The sequence below is a fragment of the Eucyclogobius newberryi genome, unplaced genomic scaffold, assembly GCF_026437365.1.
Source record: "Eucyclogobius newberryi isolate DKJ021-1_F unplaced genomic scaffold, fEucNew1.0.hap1 SCAF_3, whole genome shotgun sequence".
Taxonomy (NCBI): domain Eukaryota; kingdom Metazoa; phylum Chordata; class Actinopteri; order Gobiiformes; family Gobiidae; genus Eucyclogobius; species Eucyclogobius newberryi.
In genome coordinates this window covers 29,697,801-29,722,338 of record NW_027315945.1, presented here as the reverse complement: position 1 = coordinate 29,722,338, position 24,538 = coordinate 29,697,801, and the positions used below count along the sequence as shown (strand labels likewise).

The following is a 24,538-nucleotide window of genomic DNA, read 5'->3' as shown; positions in this document are numbered from 1 at the left end:
TCCACGACCGGGACGAAAACCACTCTGCTCCTCCTGAATCCGAGGTTCGACTATCGGTCGGATTCTCCTCTCCAGTACCTTGGAATAGACCTTACCCGGGAGGCTGAGGAGTGTGATCCCTCTGTAGTTGGAACACACCCTCCGGTCCCCCTTCTTGAACAGAGGGACCACCACCCCGGTCTGCCAGTCCAGAGGCACGGTCCCCGAATGCCACGCGATGTTGCAGAGACGTGTCAACCAAGACAGTCCTACAACATCCAGATACTTTAGGTACTCATCCACCCCCGGAGCCCTGCCACCGAGGAGTTTGCGAACAACCTCAGTGACTTCAGCTTGGGTGATGGATGAGCCAGCCACCGAGTCCCCGGTCTCCACTTCCTCTTCGGAAGACGTGACTGAGGGATTAAGGAGATCCTCAAAGTATTCCTTCCACCGTCCGACGACATCCCCAGTTGAGGTCAGCAGGCCTCCACCCGCACCGTAAACGGTGTTGGTGAGACACTGCTTCCCCCTCCTGAGGCGCCGGACGGTTTGCCAGAATTTCTTTGGTGCCGACCGATAGTCCTCCTCCATGGCCTCCCCGAACTCCTCCCAGGCCCGGGTTTTTGCCTCTGCGACAGCACGAGCCGCGGCTCGCTTGGCCTGCCGATACCCGTCGATGACCTCCGGAGACCTACAAGCCAGAGTGGCCTGATAGGCCTCCTTCTTCAGTCTGACGGCATCCCTTACTTCCGGTGTCCACCACCGGGTTCGGGGGTTGCCGCCACGACAGGCACCGGAGACCTTGCGACCACAGCTCCGAGCAGCCGCATCAACAATGGAGGCGGAGAACATGGTCCACTCGGACTCAATGTCCCCAACCTCCCCCGGGACATGGGAGAAGCTCTCCCGGAGGTGCGAGTTGAATACCCTACTGACAGAGGGCTCCACTAGACGTTCCCAACAGACCCTCACAATGCGCTTGGGTCTGCCAAGTCTGTCCGGCTTCCTCCTCTGCCAGCGGATCCAACTCACCACCAGGTGGTGATCGGTTGACAACTCTGCCCCTCTCTTCACCCGAGTGTCCAAGACACGCGGCCGGAGGTCTGATGACACGACAACAAAGTCGATCATTGACCTCCGGCCTAGGGTGTCCTGGTGCCATGTGCACTGATGGACACCCTTGTGCTTGAACATGGTGTTCGTTATGGACAATCCGTGGCTAGCACAGAAGTCCAATAACTGAACACCGCTCGGGTTCAGATCGGGGAAGCCGTTCTTCCCGATCACCCCTCTCCAGGTGTCACTGTCATTGCCCACGTGGGCGTTGAAGTCCCCCAGTAGAACAACGGAGTCCCCGGTCGGTGCACTGTCCAGTACCCCTCCCAAGGACTCCAAGAAGGCCGGGTACTCTGCACTGCTGTTCGGCCCGTAGGCCGCCACAACAGTGAGAGACCTGTCCCCCACCCGAAGGCGGAGGGACACGACCCTCTCGTTCACCGGGGTAAACTCCAACACGTGGCGGCTGAGCTGAGGGGCTATCAGCAAGCCCACACCAGCCCGCCGCCTCTCCCCGCGGGCAACACCAGAGAAGTGGAGCGTCCAGCCCCTCTCGAGGAGATGGGTTCCAGAGCCCAAACTGTGCGTGGAGGTGAGGCCGACTATATCTAGTCGGTATCGCTCAACCTCCCGCACAAGCTCAGGCTCTTTCCCCCCCAGCGAGGTGACATTCCATGTCCCCAGAGTTAGTCTCTGTGTCTGGAGATCTGGTCGCCGAGGCCCCTGCCGTCGACTGCCGCCCAGATCTCTCTGCACCGGCCCCTTATGGATCCTCCTGCGGGTGGTGGGCCCACGGGAGGGCGGCCCCACGTCGCTCTTTCGGGCTGTGCCCGGCCGGGCCCCGTGGGGTAAGACCCGGCCACCAGGCGCTCGCCATGGAGCACCCATCCCAGGCCTGGCTCCAGGATGGGGCCCCGGTGACGCCGATCCGGGCGACGTAAACGGCCTTGTTCGTGTCGTCGTCATAAGAGGCTTCTGAACCGATCTTTGTCTGACCCGTCACCTAGGACCTGTTTGCCTTGGGAGACCCTACCAGGGGCATGAAGCCCCCGACAACATAGCTCCCGGGATCATTCGGGCACTCAAACCCCTCCACCACGTTAAGGTGTCGGTTCAAGGAGAGGTGAAAAATATATAGATATAGAAATTTGTTTTGAGTATTCCAATGCAACACAATATTCTGTTAATCTAAAAGAAATGTGTGTCAAATCAAAAAAGTGCAGAAATATCACCTTTTTTGAAATACACAACATTTGAAAGCTTATAATTAGCTTTTTGTTGTACTTTTTCTTTGTTTTTACTATAATCAACAAAAACATCAACACTATCAAAATTGTATCATATTGTCCATCTTTCCAAAACACCCTTCATTATCTGATTTCACTACAATTTCATTGCCACACCCCCACACACACAAAGTTAAAACCAGTGGAAAAGGCGTTCAAGTGTGAAACTACACGCGCCCAGTTCTGGCAACGTGTTGAGACACGCAGATGGGTGAGGGAGGGTCCACGTGGGGAGGGTATTGCGGCACAGACGGAGGCACGGGGGCAGGCGCGGCGGTAAGCGGAGACGACGCAGGCGGCGTGGGCGTGCAGGGGGAGTGGGCACGGGACGGGTGAGGGTGAGGCGCTGTAAAAAAGTAAACCCGAGAGAGAGAAAGCGAGAGAAAGAGAGAGAGAGAAAAGAGAAGAGCAGGGCGGAGGCGGTTGCTGTGGTGACTGAAAGAAAGCACAAGGCGACCTGTTTCCCCTTCAATATGTCTATTTCCATCACGCGCAAACATACACTGGTGGACGGGGGGGGCGTGTGTGTGTGTGTGTGTGTGTCCTCCTCATCGCGCCATCTTTATCCCAGTCTTTCCCCCTCTCTCCCTCTGCACACCTCTCCCCTCTCCTCTGCAGTGAATGAGCTGACCTGACAGTGCTCCTCCTCTGCTCTGAGTGCTCCGAGTCGCTCTCTAAATTATTGAAAAGCTGGGACCCCCACAAGTGCTTGTCTTCCCCCCCTTCCTCCTCTTCCTCCCTTTAGCCTCTTCGCTTGTCATTTCGTCTCAGGGCAGTGGCAATTGCTCGGCGTCTCTGTCACATCTGACCGCCGCGTTAATACGTAAATATGATGCGGAGTCATAAATGCATTCATCCAGTGTCATTTAGTGCACATTTGTACAGATACGATTTGTTAATGTGGGGAAGATGGTGCTGAAAAGTTTTTTTATTTGTGGAAAATGTGTGTCAACGTTATGCTCAACGACTCGCACAATGAAGCATCACTCACCCCTGGAATGACATATAGCATGTTGCCCTTTAAATCCCCATTTAAATGTTAATACATTGTCGTTTAATTGCACTGCGATAATGAATTAGAATTGGGAGTGCTTTCATTGTGCAGTGTAAGCCAATTCAACATGTTAAATCATACAACACAGGCAGATGATTTGCTGTGTTTAAAGAGCTCTGAGGAGAAACATGGGGAAAAACAGCACAATATCATAAAAAATATTAGCAAAGTCTGTTATATAATGATAATGCTATATTTTTATTGCAAACCGGCATGTCATACTCTTCAAATCACAATACAAACCTTCCACATATTACACTTTTGTGCACAGCATCATTCACAAACAACATTACGATGTGAACATAACCTTTACATAAGCTAACATATAGTGTCGCTCACATATATGACATAAACACATCCACAATCATCAGGACACAAACAGAAGCCTGGGCACCATCTGAACCTTCATCCTTCTCCTCATCATCGTAACGTGTCCTCCTCGGTTGAGACTCAAGGCACTTTCTCATCACTTTTCTTTTACGTGTGTTTTAAAGCTGCACTAGATTTGAATTTTAGTTTTACCGTTGTAGTTTCAATCCTCGTTCTGCAACACACAATTGTACAGAAGTTCTTGCCTTTAGTTGATACAATCGTTAATTCCCCTCTAAGATTATATTCATGCTGTGCAGCCTTTAAGCAAGTTGACTGAAAGAGTTTTTAAATGCCCTGAACATCATTAGAATATTAAAAAGTAACACAACTTAAGACCATTTGTTAAATAAAATAAATAAATAAAAATAATATTAGTGTGCTCATTATAAAGTCTTGGAACTGTATGAGTTTAAAAGATAACAAAGAGAGACTGAAAGGTTAGTGTGGAGAAAAGTAAGAAAACTGAATAAACACTGTTTAAAAGTGTGATGTAATGTCAAAGAGTTTACAGTAGTGGTTCTCAAAAGGTGGTCCAGGCACAACAACGACACACTCTATTTGAACTGCTCTTATTGCACTGTTCAGTCCACACTGTGCCGGTACCGAGTTAAGTCTTTTTATTCCTACTCCTTATTTTATGCATGTCTCTTTTAGCAGTTTAACAGTTTACATTTGACTATTGCTGTCCAATTCTTCAGTTCCTGGTTTGTGAGTTTTCGTTCACTGACAATGGCAATAAAAGAGGTTCTGATTAAGAAAAAAAGTGGAGTAAAACAGTACAAGTGTGTGGGAAAAAACCTGCTGAAATCATAGTTTGTGAGTTTTTATTAGAATTATATTAATGTGATTTAATTCAGTCTTATCACGGCAACATTTGATACATTCCTGTTGTAGATCTTTCATTCTTTTTATTCAGTACTTGTTAAAAATACATTTCACTGCAACGAGTATGACAATCAAACAATTTAAAAAAGCATTATACTGAACAGTAGTTTCCGTGGCTGTGGTAGATGCCAAAATACCCTAGAAAAACGTTTGTAAACTCAATTATTTATCATATTTGCATCACATTTATCTCTTTAATAAGTCAAAGCTGTTATTGTGTCATAGGTTTAGATCCGGTGGAACCTGGAAAACCAACTATTCCTTCGGTGCGACAGGTTTGAGCTCATAAAGGGAAGTTTAGACCAGCTGGAGGTGTGAGAGAGCTGAAGAAGGTTATCTCTGAGAAGGATATGGATATGAAAGGAAGGATATGGATATGAAAGGAAGGATATGGATATGAAAGGAAGGATCTGGATATGAAAGTTGAAAAGCAGTTTGTTTCTGATACTTCGGGCGTGTAAAATGTACATGAATTCTAGTCACAATAACACATTTTAATATATATCTTATAACTCAAAAATGCCAATAAATCCTATTAAATTCATCATTAGCAGTAATTTACAGACAAATTACCGTATTTTCCGAACTATAAGTCACACCTTTTTCTTTTTTTTTTTCATAGTTTTGGCCGGGGTGCGACTTACACTTATATTTATACTTATATACTTATACTCCGGAGCGACTTACATGTGATATTATTTGCTATTTTCACACTTTCACACTCCAGTGCGACTTACATATGTCTTTTTTTTCTCTATTAAGCATTTTCTGACTGTGCGACTTATACTCCTGAAAATACGGTCGTTATTATAATTTCTGAGTCGTATTTGTTATTTTTTCATTCTTCTACTGCGATATGAGTAAATCGTCTCAAACAAACTTGACTCCAGCTGTATTTGACTCGTTCAGTATAATCATACGCCTGGGTGTGTCGACACCTTCATCATTTAATCGCTTACATTGCAAAAACAGATGCTGAGGTTGACGCGGAGCCTGAAGGAAACCAAAGAGTAGATTTATGGTGATGGTGGTCATTGTTTGGTGGTGTTTACGACCCGTGGCGCAGCAGGATGTCTATAGATTTGAAATGACTGAACACAAAAGAGGTTTGGCCGAAGTCTCGACGAACTACTAATTACTTCATTGTCTTGACCGCGTGTACATCTGCTGCCGTCCGTTGCGCCTCGACCTACAGCGAAGGGTCAAGATGGGAATGAATAAATAATGAAATACAGAAGCAGCATTGTGACAGTTTCTCATGTCACTGTCTAATTATAACACTTAGATGAGTTAGAACCTGTGGTAAGTATTTATCACAGTTTCTCATTAGTCAAGTTGTAGTTTGAGAGGGGAAAAAAAGTTAAATAAAAGTTGTACATAACACAAAGTAGTGCGCAAAGTAGTTATAAAGCAGAATCCCTCCGTTTATAAGATAAGATAAGATATTCCTTTATGTCATCAATAAAAGACATTACATCAAAATTGCAGGGACAAGTTACATACGGACTATTTTCCTACAGTTCAAACAACCTTTAACAAAATAAAGATATCATTATTTGTAGCTGCTGTGTAATTTCAATGGATTTAGGCAATTGTTTACATTATGGTTGCTAGGTAACAGTCGTGGAATTCCCTCTACCTATGTCACATCTGCTGCTCATGTCCAACCAGGAAGTAACATTATAAACGTCACCAAAATGGTCAAACCGGGTGGAAAAAAAATATAATATAATCTAAAATAATACAATCATGTTGCACTGTACTGTTATGACTTTCATGGAGCACTATGTAACCTTTCTGGTGGTTTCCATGGAGACGTTGCAGAGGTTATGCAGGGGCATCACAACATTTTCGATGCAGTGGGTGATTTCCGTACAACATTTCATTACTCGCCATTAGCAGTCAGTGTCAATGAAGGGTGGATAATGAAACGTTCTCCTGTAAGAGCTCAAAACGCATCTAAAATGTGTGACGAATATTAAAAAAAAACTACAACTCTGCTGAATATTTAATTTGTACCCGACATCGAAAAAGAGAAAACCACGTAAACAGTTATAGACCACGAAACACAGGAACACCGCAGCTTCACTGATACAGACATCGCAATCACACATAGTTGAACTTTCTTTCCTTAAATGAGACGTTTTTGAGTCTGTGTGTTGAGGAAATAAATTGTCGGGCAAGTTGAAGTGTCCTTTATCACCCCCTACCGTTCCGTTCGTTTCCATTTTACCGCAAAGAAACACATTTTTCCAGAAAACAATGTAAGTGCAGGATATCTGTACATTTTCTGTTAATTGTTAATGTCTGTTATTTTAAGTACTCCACAAAATGGCATAAAACAAGGCTAAGTTACAGGTCAGATCTGTGGAGAGGCAGGCATAATGAGAAAGCATGTTTTTCAAGGTGCTTTTGAGCAATAGAAACAACCTGTAAGTGAAGAAATGAAGATAAGTCAGTGCATAACAGATCTGTGCACCATTAAGACACAATGTGAGGAGTTTACTGCTGCCCATTCACAAACCAAGTGTCCAAACGGCACCGCATCATCATCACATCCACAGTTATATCCACAGCCTTTCCCCACCCACCACCACATTGCCGTCAGTCCCTCTCTCCCTCTCTTTTCGTTTTCGAGACACGGCCCTACCTCTCTTCTAACTAATCACCATGGCAACCTGGTAATCCCTGTACAGAAAAATCCAATATGTGGGCTCTATCTCTGTCACAACACACACACACACACACACACACACACACACGCACACGAGGCACACATGGATGCACAGGGCCCGTTCACGCTTGCATGCACGCCCCCCTCACAAATGAACCAAACCCAAAGATGTTTCAGCGCGCCACAGCCAAAGCTCTGGTGTTCACTGGTATAAGGGAAAAATCGCACCACGCGCACGAAACCAAGCGAAACGGAGGATAGAGCCCGGTTTGTGCGATGCAAATGCTGTGCACAACCGTTGCGATTCGTGCCTTCGTTCGTCCTGTGCGTGCGTGTTGTTGTTGCATATGTGTTTTCCTCGCTGCATATGTGTTGTGCGCGCGTGTGTGTGTGTGTGTGTGTGTGTGTGTGTGTTTTCGGTTGCGTGCGGGTCCGCGTTAGCCGTAATTGATTTCACACTCAGGTCAATGCTTTCACGGCTGCAAGAGGAGAAAAAAACAACAAAAATAACCATCAACACATAGATCCACTCTGGTTAGCGCCTCCTATCTGTTTCAGTGCGGTGGGCTTTTGCTGCCGGCATTTCTAATAATAACACGCAGTCACCTTGTTGTTGTTGTTGTTGTTGTTGTAAATTCCACTTTATTCAAGAGACAGTAATACAGCAGTACAACGCACCAAAACACATGCCGCTTCAGTCGCCGTTCGCACATTTGGGAAAAGGCTGCGTTGGCATTCTACGATAGATTATGTCATTGTTTCAGATGATGTCATTGTTTGAGGGCAGATGAATGTAACTCTGCAGGGGATTTATTGTTTTTGAAAGAAGTGTTCAAACGTATGATCCAAAAACGTGTCATTATTTGTTCTGGATTGGTGCCTCAAAACTCCCATATTACCGTATTCTCGGGATTATAAATCGCTCCGGAGTATAAATTGCACCAGCAAAAAATGCATCATAGAGAAGAAAAAAACATATATAAGTCGCACTGGTGTATACGTCGCATTATTTGGGGACATTTATTTGATTAAAATCCAAGACCAAGAGTAGACATTTCATCTTGAAATGCAGTTTAAAATAATAACAGATGAGAGAACATGGTGAATAGGTGTACGTATGCTAATGCTAACACCTTCAGCTACATGACGTATGCTAACGCTAACACCTTCAGCTACATGACGTATGCTAACGCTAACACCTTCAGCTACATGATGCACAGACAGAACTGTGGTAAGTGTCTGGTATGTTAATGTAACATATGAACAGTTATTCAGATAACTATAGCATAAAGAACATGCTAACAAGTTTACCAAAGCATCAGTTTTACCCCAAATCACTAAATCCATTGAATTCTTCTTCCTCTGTGTTACTTCTAAACAACTCCACAAACTCCAGAGGAAGTGCAGATTCTTCTTCTGCGTCGCTTAGAGCCTAGAGCGCCCTCTTGTGGTTGTTTGAAAATAATGAATAATATCACATATAAGTCGCTCCAGACTATATGTCGCAAAAGTCGGCCAAACTATGAAAAAAGTGCAATTCATTGTCCGGATAAATACGGTCATCTCATGTCTTGAAGTCAAAAATTACATCTTTGCTGTTGAATAAATTACCAATGCACCATTTTGTGAAGCTACTGGGGAAAAAATATTTCACTTCTGGTCTGTTTTTTTGGGCAGAGACGACATTGAACCTTGTGCCAGTCTGTGTTGCATGTGGATAGGGACAGAAATAGACAATACTTAGAGATATATTAACCAAAAACTATTACATTACACAATTAGCAATTCATAACAAAATATTTGATCTTTTGAAAGCCGAAAAATGCTTATGGCGCCCATAAACGGGAAGATGAAACCCTTGAATAGAAATTTGCACTGCATGTTTCTGTTTTGTATTATCATGGTTTTACATCAGTCAAGTTGCAAAATCTACAGGAACTAGAGCAGAGTTGAAAACAAAATCCCTCTGTCTGTGTCATCAACATTATAAAGTCATGTTCTACAACAATAGATAAAGAATACGGTCGTCTTAAAAGATCTAAGCATGACCTTTGACACATTGACCATATGGTGCTTTTAAACTAAATAGTAAGATATAGTGTCAGAGGAACTGCTCACACCTGGTACATGAATAAGCACATGGATAATGTAAATTCTGATCAAAAAATTCTTACACATGGTGTTCCACAGGGCTTTGTGTTGGGGCCCAAATTATTCATTATGTACATAAACAATGTTGTTGTGGCAATGGAAAAACTGAGATGTATTTTTGCAGGACCTACAACAACTTATGCATACAATAGAAAATGACCCAAAAAAAGAAAAAAGAATGATCTGAACATGAATCCTTTTATTTTGCTCCAAAAGAAGGCTGTTAGAATTGTTAATCATGAGATCAGACTATGTTGCACACAAAAATCCTATAGTTTGTTACTTAATTTTTTTTTTTAAATTCTTCTTGTAAGTATAAGGCGTATAATCATTTGCACCCTCTCTATTTACAGACCTTATTTGAACAGATTGAGTCAAAACCACCTTAGAAAAACAGGTATTATAGTCTAGACATTTACCATTTAAACAAAGCTGAAAGAATATTACTCATACATGTTTTTCACATTTTTGCTTCTCAAGGCAACAAAAAGTTGAATAATCAATTAAAATGTCCTTTTCAATGGATGCCTTCAAAAAGGAGGTATAAATATTGGTTTCTTTTTAAACGATAGAACTCTGGAATGATCCATGTACATAGAGTAATGTATAGAGTCCTACTGTATGTGATGAACAGTTGATGCTGACACACTGCTTTTATTGGAATCATGTGCTTTTATATTAAATAGGGTTAGGCATTGTAAGTATATTTTACTTCAGCATACGTTTTCAGTCATGTCTCTGGTATGTTTGTTGTGTACATCCTTGTTAAGCTGAATAATGCCTGAAAAAAACTACATTTTAGAGACATTTGGAGCGAAGTCCAACCCGTCATGTGCAATTTAAGTTCATAAACAACAAAGATGTTTTGCACCAAATAACAGCTTAATAGCCAGTTTCCATCTGGCGCCCCTGATTTACAGGAATATGAGTCGATGTCAAGTCAAAGTAAAAAATCCACAAATCCCTCACACACTTACACTACATCACACACTATAAAACTGCCCACCTATACTGTTTCTGGCAATTATAATAATGTTCGTTTTACACAAAATTGTGATCAAAAAAGCCCCATAACATTTATAATATTGACTTCTCTGGCTTTTTCTGCTGAGCGGGCAGCATAATGTTTGTGACCCCTCCCATTACAGTACACAACTAGTTATAGAATCGACACATCCCTTTCTCTTGACTGACACAGTGGTTAGTAAACCAGAATGATTTTCCAGAGCGATCAATAGCGTGATTGGCAGGCTGGATTGATGAAAGAATATACTCCAATCATGTGCATCGATCGCACAGAATGGGCCCTCGCTCCAAGTGCCATGTTGGTAATTGTTGGTATGAGCCGCTCTGAGTAAAGACGTCTTCTCTGAATACTACAAGCTTTAATAGTGCCAAAGCTCTGAGCAGATGGAACGCATGACTCTGTGAGCGACTGACAAAGTACAGACAAACCACGGCGAACACGAGGGCTTCGGTTTGGACAGCTGCACTTCTCATCACACGTTCTGAAGCAGTGTCGCTCCAACTGTTGCCGTGTACAACGTCTTTACAAGTGTGCAAATTTGTGCGTTCGTATCTCGTGGTTGTGCTCGCCTCCTCCTGTCACTTCGGCTCAGTCCGTGTTTACTGCTGCTTGGGAAGCGGATGCTGCAGGGTCATATGCTCGGCGCCATTAAAAGGCAGTCTGTGCGCGCAGTAGTGCTGTACCAGCTCGGGGATGGAGGGGAACACGCAGCTGCTCTGATCCAGCGTGTAGCCCGGGCCCTTGACGTTCTTAGTCTGCGCCACAATGATGTGCACACAACTGTGGCTCGTCCTACAGAACAAGCACAAACAGAGTTGTCGAGTTAGGGCGGGGCAATGTTGACAAGAATGATTGTGTCGATGTTTTTTGGGAGAATCCGGATAGCGATAGTAGAGATGAAAGAGATCTAATTGTTATTTTACGTACAATTATTGCGATTCGGAATCATTTCAATAAAACAAAAGTTCAGAAGCGCGTCCAGAAGAATTGACAAAAGACTGAAATCTATAATGCAGAGTAATCTACAGAGTAAGCAGTTATTTTATTGTTTGTGGAGGAAATTATAGTACCTTATCTACAATCAAATTGCAGCTCTAAACGAAAGTCAGACGATATTATGTAAATCCAACAGAAATATGTTAAAACGTGTCTTTAAACTTATTATTTGATGTTTACTTATCAAACAAATGTTAAACATCACACACAATATCATCTATAATTCTAGTGACGGTTGTTCCGGGTAAAGTGGTGCCTACAATGTCTTCACTTCAACAAACGAGAGAAACAACAAATGTGCAGCAAAGTGACTCCCACACAACACAAGATGTCGGCCTGAAGGATGACATCATCTGAACTGTGTAATAAAGATGTCTTAGCATCACATTTAAGTGTTAAGATTATAGTCATGATTACTGACACCAAACTAAACAACAGTCTGATCTAGTCCAGGTTTAGTTCTGATCTACTCCAGGTTTAGTTCTGATCTAGTCCAGGTTTAGTTCTGATCTAGTCCAGGTTTAGTTCTGATCTAGTCCAGGTTTAGTTCTGATCCAATCCAGGTTTAGTTCTGATCCAATCCAGGTTTAGTTCTGATCTAGTCCAGGTTTAGTTCTGATCCAGTCCAGGTTTAGTTCTGATCTAGTCCAGGTTTAGTTCTGATCCAGTCCAGGTTTAGTTCTGATCTAGTCCAGGTTTAGTTCTGATCTAGTCCAGGTTTAGTTCTGATCCAATCCAGGTTTAGTTCTGATCCAGTCCAGGTTTAGTTCTGATCCAGTCCATGTTTAGATTGTCTTGTCTAGCCAAGGTTTAGTCTCAATTCTGAAGCGGTAAACGTCCAAGTGCCGACATGCCTCCAACTGGAAACTATTTTTAGAAAGAGCTTTGGGTGATGGGTTGAATTGTGTGATCAGTCGGTGATGCAGCAGAAAAAGACAGGCGCTATAAATAAAAGTGTACAGCGTTGCATTATGAAGTAGAAAGCACGCGCAGCGACACTCATATTGTGCACTCACTTCAGAGCGATGGAGTACTTGCTGGTCCCTGATTCGCTGTCTCTCACCAGAAAGCTGGCGTCCCTGCAGCGCTGCAGCTGAGCCTCCGCCTGCTGCCGGCTCACGCTGCCATGGTACCAGCTCCAGGGGCGAGCGGGGCGGCGAGGAAGGAGACAGACAGACAGACAGACTATCACTGACATATAGCACACTGACATATGGAGACAAGTCAAATGTCAAGTCAATGATGCGCAGCAGTGGTGTGCGAACGAGGAAACCAGAACAGGAGAATGGCAAAGAACACAACGGGCCAACTCTGACTTACGCTGTGCAAAAATCTGTGAAACACTGTTGGACACTGTCACAGGTGAGAGACCTGAAATGTAAAGTATGACCGACTCCACATAAACAGCACATATTAACCAAGCTTCACGCATGAGGGCTTCTACAACACTGCATTATGCCAGCCGCCGCGAGCATGTTTTTCTATGTTTTTATTCATAATTTAACTCAATGACCTTCACATTTAGAGGTGTGCTGTTGTCAAGCCTCAATGAAGTCTTTGAACGTTCCAAACAGTCAAGGATTACTTATGAAATGTAATATTCTTGTATGTATCTACTGTACACATTTTTAACCAGACATGTCGAACCATTATAGAAAATATTTGTTGCATGTTTTTCTAAGCTGCTCCAGTCTGTTTGTCCACAGTGCATCAGATTTGCCTTTTTAAAACGACTAATGAGCAAAAGTGAAAAGAGAAGAGCAATAAAGCTAAAGAGGTGGCTGTATGTTTACACAATCATCATAAAGATACAAAGAACAAATTATATTATTCACCATAAATCCATATTATTTTACCAAAATGAAAACTGAATGTGTGACCTTTGCTATAAGGATTAATGTGTGGGCCTTGGTGTGGCTTTTAAAATACCAATATCGGCATCAGCCAATATTATTGGTTATCTGTGTCAGGGTCCGTTCTGGTTTGCTCCACAAAATTTACTTTTATATGGCTTGTTTCCATGTTGTTCCACAGTATTTATATTCATGAAGAATGTACTGAAGAGTGATTACTTTAAACTTTCTATTTCCATGCAATTCCTGCTGCTGTCAGGCTCTACAACAAACACTGTTAGCCCTGAACACGTGTAACTGTCATACCCATGTGCAATACTGACTTAACCATGTGCAATACTGACTTAACCAAGTGCAATGCTGTCATATTCATATGTAATTACTGTCATAATTTACACAATAATGTCACACTCATGTGCAATACTCAGACACAATAATTTCATATTCATGTGCAATACTCAGACGCAATAATGTCACACTCATGTGCAATACTCAGACGCAATAATGTCACACTCATGTGCAATACTCAGACGCAATAATGTCATATTAATGTGCAATACTCAGACGCAATAATGTCATATTAATGTGCAATACTCAGACGCAATAGTGTCATATTCATGTGCAATACTCAGACGCAATAATGTCATATTCATGTGCAATACTCAGACGCAATAGTGTCATATTCATGTGCAATACTCAGACGCAATAATGTCATATTCATGTGCATAGAACTGCTGTAAATAAGAGTGTTTACTTTACCACTATGATTAGTATAATTGTGTCCTGTGTTAGCCATTTTTTATCTTTTTATTTTTATTCTATTTCTATTTTATTTATTTTTATTTTTTCAATTTCAATTTTTTGTTTTTTTTCTTCTCTCTATTCCCGATTAAGAATATGAGAGGTTCTGTACATAGGAGTTTTGTTTATAAGAGTTTTTTTCTATTTAAGAGTGTTATCTGTTTCTTTCTTCTGTATCTACTTTTCTAAATGTCCCCATGTGTGGACAAATAAAGGCATATCTTATCTTATCTTATCTAATTGTGTAAGTGACAGACTTTCATCTCACAGCAGGTAAACAAAGGATAAATAGAATAACAGAAAACCAAAGTGTGAAAATGTAAACGTCTGACATCAGGAGCAGTTTGAGTAGGACACAGAGCTTCTTCTCCTACCTCTGCTTCTCCAGGGACAGGCCGGGGTCGACTCGCGTCACCTCTGCTTCCAGCGGAGTCCAGGGCGAGGAGGGCGAAGGGGGGGACAGTTTGTTTGGGCTGGAGGACGGAGAGAGGGGCAGAGGTTTCAGGGCGGAGAATGAGGACGAGGAGGGAGTGAGGGGGGAGAGTTTAAGGATCGGAGAAGAGGGAAATGAGGGAGTGGATGATACGAGGGTCTTGGTCCAGTTCTTCTGTCTTGGTCTGGTGGTGGAGCTGTTTTCTTTGCTGGCTGAACAGTCCACTGCCTCAAATTGAGCTGATGACAGTGATATATGAACACGATAAACAGCATTATTATTCATGAGGAAGCTGCATTTCATTTTAAGTAAAGAAAGTAAATAATCATTGTAATGAAAGTGTTTTGTCCATATAAATAAATAACTAATACATACATAAAACACAGTGTGAACTTCTTCAACTATGAATTAAGGCGAGGCAGTTGAAAATATATATTAAATCTAAAAATGTTAGAGGTATCAATTTGACACTTTTCTCTCTAGTTTACCTTCATAAATGAGAGAAAATCATGTGGTGTGTTCATACAAAAATAATGCATTTTATGTGTAAAACTGCGATTGAATTTCTTGATTTGTTTTATTGACATAAATACAAATACATTTACAGAGGGAATTTGGGAACAAGACTGGAAAGTTTGATGTGTGTAGGTGCTACTTTAAGGGTAGATCTTTATGGCTCTGGGGGAGATGCCTTTTTAAGTCAATGTCCTAATCTATGGATGTAAGTTGAATAAATGGAATAATATAACATCTTTAGGTGCAGATGTTGTTCCCACGTAAAGAGTCTCTGCAGATTTGACAGACAACCTGGGTCTACCTGACAGGGCTCGAACAATGTCCTCCTTCCTCCACTCCCAGGGCAGCTCGTACTCTCCCGCAGGACGCACATCCGACTCAGGGCGTGACACAGGGATCCACACGCCCTCGCTGTGTCCGTGCGGGGCCTCGTAAGGCGTGTCGTAGATGTTCAGGGCTGTGTTCAGGGCTGTGGGTGACACCTCCTCAGACTTCCCCTCCATCTGACCCCGGTCCACCAGAACACACACTTTGAGGAGATCCTTGGACCCTCTTCTGCGCACTTCTGCAACGCAGCAGGGAGAAGGTGAAGATGGGAAGTTTTCTTTTGTCACTGTCACAAACAAGGCCTCGGACAGAACAAAATCAAATCTTTTAAAAGAAAACTGTGCCTGTTTGTATTAATATTGTCCGCACTACAATGCCATAGATAAGAATGATTCATTCTAATTTTTCAAACACAGATTACAATTAACTTTGTGTTTTCAGTTTTGGTTTCCTTGATATGTCCAGGAATAAATGTAATACTATTTGTTTTATTAAAACAAAACAAAAACGTAGTTTATTCAATGAGTCAATCTGTGTTCTCAGAAGAAATACATTCAAGACATATTATGCTTGTTCCATTGGCACGTCTAATTTTAAGACATAAAAAACCCTCAAACCAAGATACTGCTTAATTCAAGCACTTTTTAGCTTATTTAAGACTGTAAATTGTGCAGGTTCACTGCAAATTTCATAAATCTTACAAGGATTTATTAACATAAATCTAGACAAAAATACTAAAATTTACTAAATAAACACTAAATCAGTAAGATTATTAAGCTTGTTTCAAGAATTCGTGTGAAGTCAAATTCACCTACTTCACAGATAATTTCACTTATTTCAAGGACATTTTTCTAGTTCTAAGAAGATGTGGTTTTGCAGTGTCCAGCAGGGACGAAGGAGGGACACTAGCTCAGGCAATCATCCAGCACATATCATTTTATTTGATATGCATTGTCCCTTAAATAACTACAGACCATTACATACGGTAATACATAATGCAACCCAAGGATCAGCTCTAAATTGTGGTCCAGTTTTAAACTTGCAATAGCACATTACACCTTTTATGTCGCTGTTCTACAAATAATACACTACAAATAATATGCGGGATGATTCATAAAGATTCTCTCTAGACATCTAACAGTGTTCTGCCAGACAAAACCATGCATATAAACACATTAGTTGACTTTTAACCTTGATTTGAATTTCTATTCTTCTGGCATTGTGTTTGTTATGAATAAATCTCTACATTTCAGGGAATTTCTGCATTGTATGTTTTTCACAGTCTGACAGGTAGCCTCTGTGTCTGCGCTATTGTGCGGCCAAACAATGGAGCTACAGGAAGAAAAGGTCAACGCCGCGGCTGATTGGCTGACAGACCAGGTCCCGCTTCCTGACTGCCGGGAAACGATCGGGTTAAAACTGCATTATTTCATAAAGTGTTTGTGCGTGTCGTTGTGCGTGTCGCTGTGCGTGTCGCTGTGCGTGTCGTTGTGCGTGTCGCTGTGCGTGCACGAGCGGGGCGGTCAGGGGCCAACTTCCTATCTGGAGAATGGGGCGAAGGAAGCGCATGCAGGAGGCAGGAAGCTGGGAAAGGAAGCTGCGCCCATTGTCCCTGCACAACACTGTTTCCATGGAAACCACCGGCGGCGAGAGGGCAGATCAAATGGGGCTCAGAGCCCCTTTAAAATCCAAAATGTGAAGACTGCGCGGGAAGCGTGTCAATAGTACTGTACTACACCAGAATGTGCTTGTGAATCTGAATAGACCATTTTCACTTCAAATTAGCCAGAAGGTCCCAAAACCTTCCAGACCTCAACCCCCAACTACACACTGGGACCCATTATGTAAACTGTAATAGATCTTTGTTAAACTTTTAGAAATCATGAAATAGGCAACTCAAATCTGAATGTGTGGGAACTAAAGTGTTTATGTGTATTTATTTTATACAGAGCGTGCTCTGTAAGCAGTCATCAAGGCTGTATAGTATATGCCACATTACAGTTTCTATGTATTGTATCATATATTTGAGAAGATCGGCAGCTCAAAACAAAAATCCTGCTATTTAGTCTAATTCAATGTGATTGTGTGCTGATCTTACATGAGTTGGCGCGCGGCAGTAGGGTGGTCAAAAGTGTTGAAATCTGATACAAATCAATACTCAAAGAAGTAACAGAACTAGAAACTCAATTAAAGCATCGAAACTGAAGAAAAACCTGAATTGAAATTTAGTTTGGAACGACGGAATCGTGACAACAGTGATTGACAGACATGTTTTAGTGTGACAGCGGCGACCACAGATACGGATGATGGGAATCCTCTGGCGGTGAAGCTAACTGGAGGCACTGCTCTGTCTGAAGACCTGTTACTCAAATGACACTTTAATCTGAGTTTTGCAGATCTGTGCTGTTGAGTGATAGTGTTAGTTTTGCATTAGGCTAATACAGACAAACTATGCTCTTACCAGTGATAATGACCTGTGCGTCGTAAGGCTCCATGTAGCCATCATTGACTCCCGCTCTCTCCGCTTCTCTTTGCCCTCTGGTTTTCTCCGCATCGAAAGGATCGGCGTAATCCTCCAGAATAATCAGCTAAAAGCACACATAAAACAATCACTAACAACTGCAATATTCATACTTTATGGTGCACTCCTTTCAGTGTCAAACGTGAAGGAAGGATGCCACGCTCAAAGGATGTGGTGTCTGTAACTGCGGGACAAGACGGCCGGAAACACTTGTGCAAATAGGTCAGCTCGTTGTACAGCCTGTTGTTTCGATGGAAAACAATGTAACAAAAGTGCAATGTTAATCTGGTCGCTTGATCTGGTGAACCGACGTGAAGAAGCGTGAACGAAAGCCACTTGCAAATCAAAATGGAATTAGTTTAATGCGCTTTTAGTGGAGAAAAGTGGACTTGTTAGTTTAAAATTGGATCAATTTGAATGTTGAGTATTTTTTCCTCTGCAAAAATAACTAGAGAGAGAGAGAGAGAGGAAAAGGATGGCGCTTCTCACTTCTTGTGCGACTTGTGTACATTTCCTGCCCACTAAACAAAAAAATACGAAGACAATCATTTTTGCTGACTCGTCCATTCATCCATTCATACCTTCAGCAAAATGATATGTACAAATGATCATCGGCGTTTAAATATCTGTTCCTATCCCATCTCGTTCCCGGCCAGGTTTGACTTTACTGAGTTCGGTGGTCTTGTCCTGCGTTGAGACCCCCAAAAGCAAAGGCACAATCAAATCAGTTTCATTCTTTTCTCATTTCAAATCAATCTTTGTTTTCGTAATCGGTTTTCTCAGGCAAGTTTCGCTTCTGACTTGTTCCTTTGAGTTTGAGGCTCCCGTCGTATTACAAGACCCCCCCCCCCCCCCACAACCAAAAAGACTTATCTGCAAGCCATAACGTTATCTGTTTCATAGTTAACTTTTAAATAGTAATTCCAAGATGCTTTTAAAACCGAAATGCTCACCGTTGTTTTAAAATCCGTTCTCCCCTTGTCGTTCTCAGGCAGGTTTTGCTTCTCACTCGTGGCTTTGACTTTGTTGGTCTTGTCCGGCTGCTTGTCCACTTTGATCATTCTGCTGATGTAGGCTTGAGCCAGACTGGAGCTCCTGACCTGGCGCTGCTCCTCCGGTGACGTCCCCGCTTCAATCTTGGAGTTTTTTCGGCTTTTCCCGGAGGTCAAACTGTCCCACACGGTTACCCCGGGGCCAGCGTTGTTACGGCCCAACTCTGCAGTGGCGGAGTTTTTCCTGTTCCTGCCGGCCAAAAGCCCCCCGGCCCCCTCGTCTTTTCTCGCGCTGCCTTTCAGACTGTCCCGAGCGAAAGAGGGTTTGGATCTGGTCTGCGGGCACGACTCGGAGGCAGAGCGCGCGCGTTCGTTCCCATTTTTCAAGTTGATGGGAAAATCTTTAAACCACTTTGCCATGACTGTCAAAGGTTCTCACTAAAACGTCAGTATTGTGGTCCAGGGACTATTTATGTCAATGTTCTGGTGATGAAATAGACCTAAAACAAACCCTAGAAGACGTCGACAGTTTAAGAAAACGAATACACCATCGGAGGAGAGCGAGCAGGGCGTGTTGTCACTTGGAGAGAGCTATCCCTGTAGTTTGAAAATAAACTTCTTCAAGGCATACAGTTGAAAAAAGTCAAAGTTTTTCTTGGAGCTCTGTGAGGATCCCATTCCCTTTGAGTGAGGCGGTGCGTCCAGTCTGTGTCTGAGGAAAAGACTGAGAGAGCAAAGTAAAGCTATGAGCATGAGATGTCCCAACGGAGAGAAGTAGCTGAGGAAGTGAGAGGCGGGCTAAACAAGTGTAGCTACCATTGATTATGGAAGTGTGCAAATCTCAAAGAATAATGAAATAAAAAGAAAGAAGATTTATCGTAGTTTATCATCAGTCACGTGGCCGTTTGGGTGATTATTTGGACAGTTTACAACAAAATTTTTTCTTACAAACTTTTGCCCTTGTTCACACTGGTTCACAACTGCTTATGTTCAAGCAGGAAATCACATTCTAAAGTTCAAAGTTGCCAAAGGTAAAACTATTAAGTAAAAGTATGACTTACTTTGGTGAAAAGGATAGTTTAGTTTTCTAGATAGTGGCGTTTTCTGCACTTTGACCTGTTCAAAGGAAGATAGAAGTAGCCTCGACTAAATTATATTTTTATTCATAATCGTCATTGAGGTGATCTGATCTAACTGAACTGGTCAGCCTCACTTTGACACTCAATTCCTTCATGACAAATAAAACAATAACATTCTTAAAACAAATGGGGCACACTTGAATTATACAAATGCAATGGATATTGTAGTGAGTAACTGTTTTGTGTGTGTGTCAGTCTGACCAGCACCTTTACTACAGAGGGTAGGGCTGTATACTGTGACATATCGTGACGGACTTATTGTCATTACATGTATTGATACAGAAATGCCCATCTGTCGTGATACTTTTATACAACAAGTCATTCGAAATTGCAGAGTTCTGCACTATATAAATCTACAATAAATCACCAAACAGATCACAACCAAATAATGAAATTTAAAATCAAACTACGCTCATCTTTTTTGGGGGGGGCTAAATTTGTTTAAGGGATATCCATGTCTCAGGACGTGTGTCATGTGAAGTTCCGATTATCTGGATTTGTATGATATGGTGGACCGTGTAGCGGGATACATAGTATTGTGAGGTACTCGGCAATACCCAGCCCTAACAGAGAGCAACATACATTATAATACATTTAGCTCCCTCTTTGTCCTCTGCATCAAGCCAACTTTCAGTGACTAAATCATCCTCTATACCTGAGGTTTCCTATCTTGCAAAATACATAGAAACAAAACACTAACCATCACTAAAATGATGAGTAAAATGTATATGAAATAGGCTTATGAGGGTGAGTGTAATTCAAGTATTCCAAATGGCCAAATGTCACATAAACATGCTTCATGCTGATTAGCTTTTATCTCCCTCTAGAGGTTAAAAACCGGTCTCTCAGCTCTGTCCATGGTTAATTTTATGTATTTATGTATTTCTTTATTTTATTGGTAGAGACAATGCAGTCATACGTAGTTACAAAACAAAGCTTGTAGCCAATGCAATACATACAAAGTTTATAGCAGGATCTCACACCTCTGGTAGAGTTTCTCCCAGATCACGGGGGAGGCTGGGGACATTGAGTCAGAGTGAACCATGTTCCCGACCTCCATTGTCAATGTGGCTGGTCGGAGCTGTGGTCGCAAAGTCTCTGGTGCCTGTCGCGGCGGCAACCCCCGAACCCGGTGGTGGACACCGGAAGTAAGGGATGCCATCAGGCTGGAGTCCTATCAGGCCTTTTTGGCTTGTAGGACTCCTGAGGCCGCTGACAGGCAGACGATGTTGTCCTGATGGCTCCATCAAACCCGGACCTGCAACATGCACTGGGACAGTTTGCAGCCGAGTGTGAAGCGGCTGGGATGAGAATCAGCACCTCCAAATCCGAGGCCATGGTTCTCGACCGGAGAAAGTTGGCTTGCCCTCTCCAGGTGGGTGGGGAGTTCAAGTATCTCGGGGTCTTGTTCACGAGTGAGGGAAGGATTGAACGGGAGATTGACAGGCGGATCGGTGCAGCGTCTGCAGTGATGCGGTCGCTGAAGAAGGAGCTGAGTAGAAAGATAAAGCTCTCGATTTATCTGTCAATCTACGTTCCTACCCTCACCTATGGTCATGAGCTTTAGGCAATGACCGAAAGGACAAGATTGCGAAATGAGTTTCCTCCGCAGGGAGGTTGGGCGTCCCTTAGGGATAGGGTGAGGAGCTCAGTCACACAGACGCTGCTCCTCCACGTCGAGAGGAGCCAGCTGAGGCGGCTCGGGCATCTGTTCCCGATGCCTCCTGGGCGCGAATATTTTTTTCGTAGGTAACTTCTGACACGATGCAGATTTCTCAGCCAATTAGAAGGCGAGCAGCTTCTGGGTGGGCGTTGACCTCAAATCTGGTCATCTCCCATTGGCGGCCCAGATCACATGCAAGCTAATTTTACCGTCTCGCAGAGTAGAACTTCAGCTTTGTTGGCCCAGAGGTTAAGATAAGATAAGATACGATATTCCTTTAGTGTCCACACATGGGGAAATTTCATTTTTGCAACGCAGGTAGATACAGAAGATAACTTATAGGAAGTTTAAAAAAAGTCTTAATAGAAGAACTCTTATAAACAAAACTCTTCTAAACAAAAACTCCTATAGACAAAACCTCTCATTTCTTAATAAGGAATGGAGGGGAAAAATAAATCATAAGTCAGTTTTATCATCAGTTCTGTGCTCATTGATGAGAATGAATGGGAAACTTTCAATCCTTCTCATTTCTTGGACAAAGATGGTAAATTCACCAAGAGAAAAGCCGATATACCGTTTTCCATCAATATTTGTGTTGCTAATTTTTAAATGACTGTAATAAATATGGAGCCTTCTTACCTGGAGTTATTTTGCAGGTCCTAGATCATGTCTGGGAGAGGGATTGGCCAAAATGGAGCTATTCCTCTTATTCACCACACTCCCCTGCACCTGGAGTGAGAGAGGAAGACTTACAGTTGACTCAAAAGGCTTTACCATCAGCCCAATGCCCTATGAGTTGTGTGCAACTCCTCTCTGATAACAACACCATTATTTTAATGACTTCAAATAAAGCAATTACTAAGACAATTGTAATTAATGGAATTAATGCATTCATTTCTTTATAGGAATGATTATTAAAGAATATATATTAAGTGTTTTTATGTTTTTGTAATTACTTTGTTTGATGGAATTGCCGTAGCAAATTGTTGACAAATTGAAAAACTTACCGTATTTTCCGGACTATAAGTCACATCGGAGTATTAGCCAAAATATGCATAAATGGATACATTTTCTAAATTAATCCCTTCAGAGTGAATCCACTTTTGAAGGTCAAGCCAAAAATCTTGGACACAGCCGTGTATAAAAAAGAAATGAGTTTCCGAACATTTTGTTTTATATATATATATATATATTTTACTGTTTTAAAATCCCTTTTAAGGACATTAGTAACACTATAAAGTAAACATCTTTGTACATTAGTCATTTAATTTATAATCCGATAACTTAAAAGCATCCACATAAATATTCCTCATGACAGAGCTCACCTTACAATGTATTATATCTTGTTTATGTTTTATAATATGTTTAAGATAAGATAAGATATTCCTTTATTGTCCACACATGGGGAAATTTCATTGTTGCAGCGCAGGTAGATACAGAGGAAAAGGACAGATAATAGGAAGTTTAAAAAACACTCTTAATAGAAGAACTCTTATAAACAAAAACTCCTATAGACAAAACCTCTCATATCCTAAAAAGGAATGGAGGGGAAAAATAAAGATGAAATAAAATAAAAAACAGCTTACTTAAGACAAAATAATACTAATAATAATGGTAAAGCAAACACTCTATTTTCATCAGTTCTATGCACATGAATGTGACATTATTGTGTGTGAGTACGACAGTAATTGCACATGAATATGACGGTATTTATATTCCATACTGGAGTATTGTGTGGTTTGAAATTGTGGTTGAAGATGAATTTCCAATTTCCTGCTGATGAATTTCACTGGAATTTTTTAAGGTCAAAATCACATCTCAAAACGAAATCAAGACAACCGAACATTTGAAATATTGAGTTGTTTAAGCTTATTTTGTAAGCATAGTTTCAACCACTTACATTTTAATATCCATAATATCAAAGTATATTGCATTACCGCGCCCATCTTCATACGACCTAATCAAATCATGTTTTGCTATATTGTGACATTTATTCAAATTCTTTTGGGTGATATAATAGAGGGAATAAGTGGGATAAATTAACCTAGACAGACTATCCATTTTAGTTAGTGATAATCGACCAAATACTGAAAGATCTCTTTGAGACAATAGATTAAAAAAAACGCTTTACAGTTGTCCACATTGTCCAAAATATTTAAGCTTTCTCCGAGAGAGTTTTATCTCTGATCACAACAATGCCTAAATATTTCGCATCTTTTTTAACTTTAATGTTGCACGTGAAAAGGGCATATTCTAGTCTAATTTGATGCAATTTCATTTCTGGCTACAAATCAAACCTAGCATTTGTTATTCCATTTGACACAATATAAACTTATGGATGTTTCATTTAATCCACGAGGGGCAAATGATTTTCTTACCACCGTCAAATGAAGCAACTTGTTGGTTGCTGCGCCATCTTGTGACAGATTATTATTAAAAAACATTTGACGTTTAGTTAGCTTTCGTTGCCCTCTGAATTCAAAAAGCTACGTATTTCATGGTAGCCTAATATCAATTCGATATGATTCACGAAAAAGAGCCGGTAAATAAAGAATATCGCTCAAATAATAATCATCAACTTTAGAAAACAAACGGCGCCGGCGAATGATCGACATAACGTTTATCCAATGGGCAGTGTGGTTCGTCACCTCTGTCCCGCCCCTTCAAACTCTTCTGACCAATCACAGCGCTCTCCTCGGCCGCGGTGGGCGGGGACACAGAGGTAACAGGTTGCGTTCGCCGCTCAATGAACTTGTTGTTGCGCTGGTTTTTTTTGTACGTCTCCAGCTCCTTTTCTCTCCCCAACAGTC

General features: G+C 41.9%; 1 protein-coding gene across 1 annotated transcript; it reads right to left on the bottom strand.

Annotated features, from left to right (window-relative positions):
- Positions 1-10,978: 10,978 nt before the first annotated feature.
- On the bottom strand, positions 10,979-19,656 carry she (Src homology 2 domain containing E). Its single transcript, XM_072461005.1, has 6 exons — positions 18,888-19,656; positions 17,875-18,001; positions 15,388-15,651; positions 14,512-14,809; positions 12,500-12,619; positions 10,979-11,279 (listed from the first exon to the last, which is right to left on the bottom strand). The coding sequence occupies exons 1-6, from the start codon at positions 19,344-19,346 to the stop codon at positions 11,087-11,089; spliced, it is 1,461 nt and encodes a 486-aa protein (XP_072317106.1). The 5' UTR covers positions 19,347-19,656; the 3' UTR covers positions 10,979-11,086.
- Between the last annotated feature and the right edge of the window lie 4,882 nt (positions 19,657-24,538).

Bases quoted from the DNA above. Each gene is read 5' to 3' on its own strand.
- she (XM_072461005.1), bottom strand. From the start codon at position 19,346: ATGGCAAAGTGGTTTAAAGATTTTCCCATCAACTTGAAAAATGGGAAC. The intron at 15,652-17,874 runs GTAAGAGCATAG...GCTGCGTTGCAG, and splicing joins CGCACAGGTCATTATCACTG to AAGTGCGCAGAAGAGGGTCC. The intron at 12,620-14,511 runs GTAGGAGAAGAA...TCGCCCCTGGAG, and splicing joins CTGTCCCTGGAGAAGCAGAG to CTGGTACCATGGCAGCGTGA.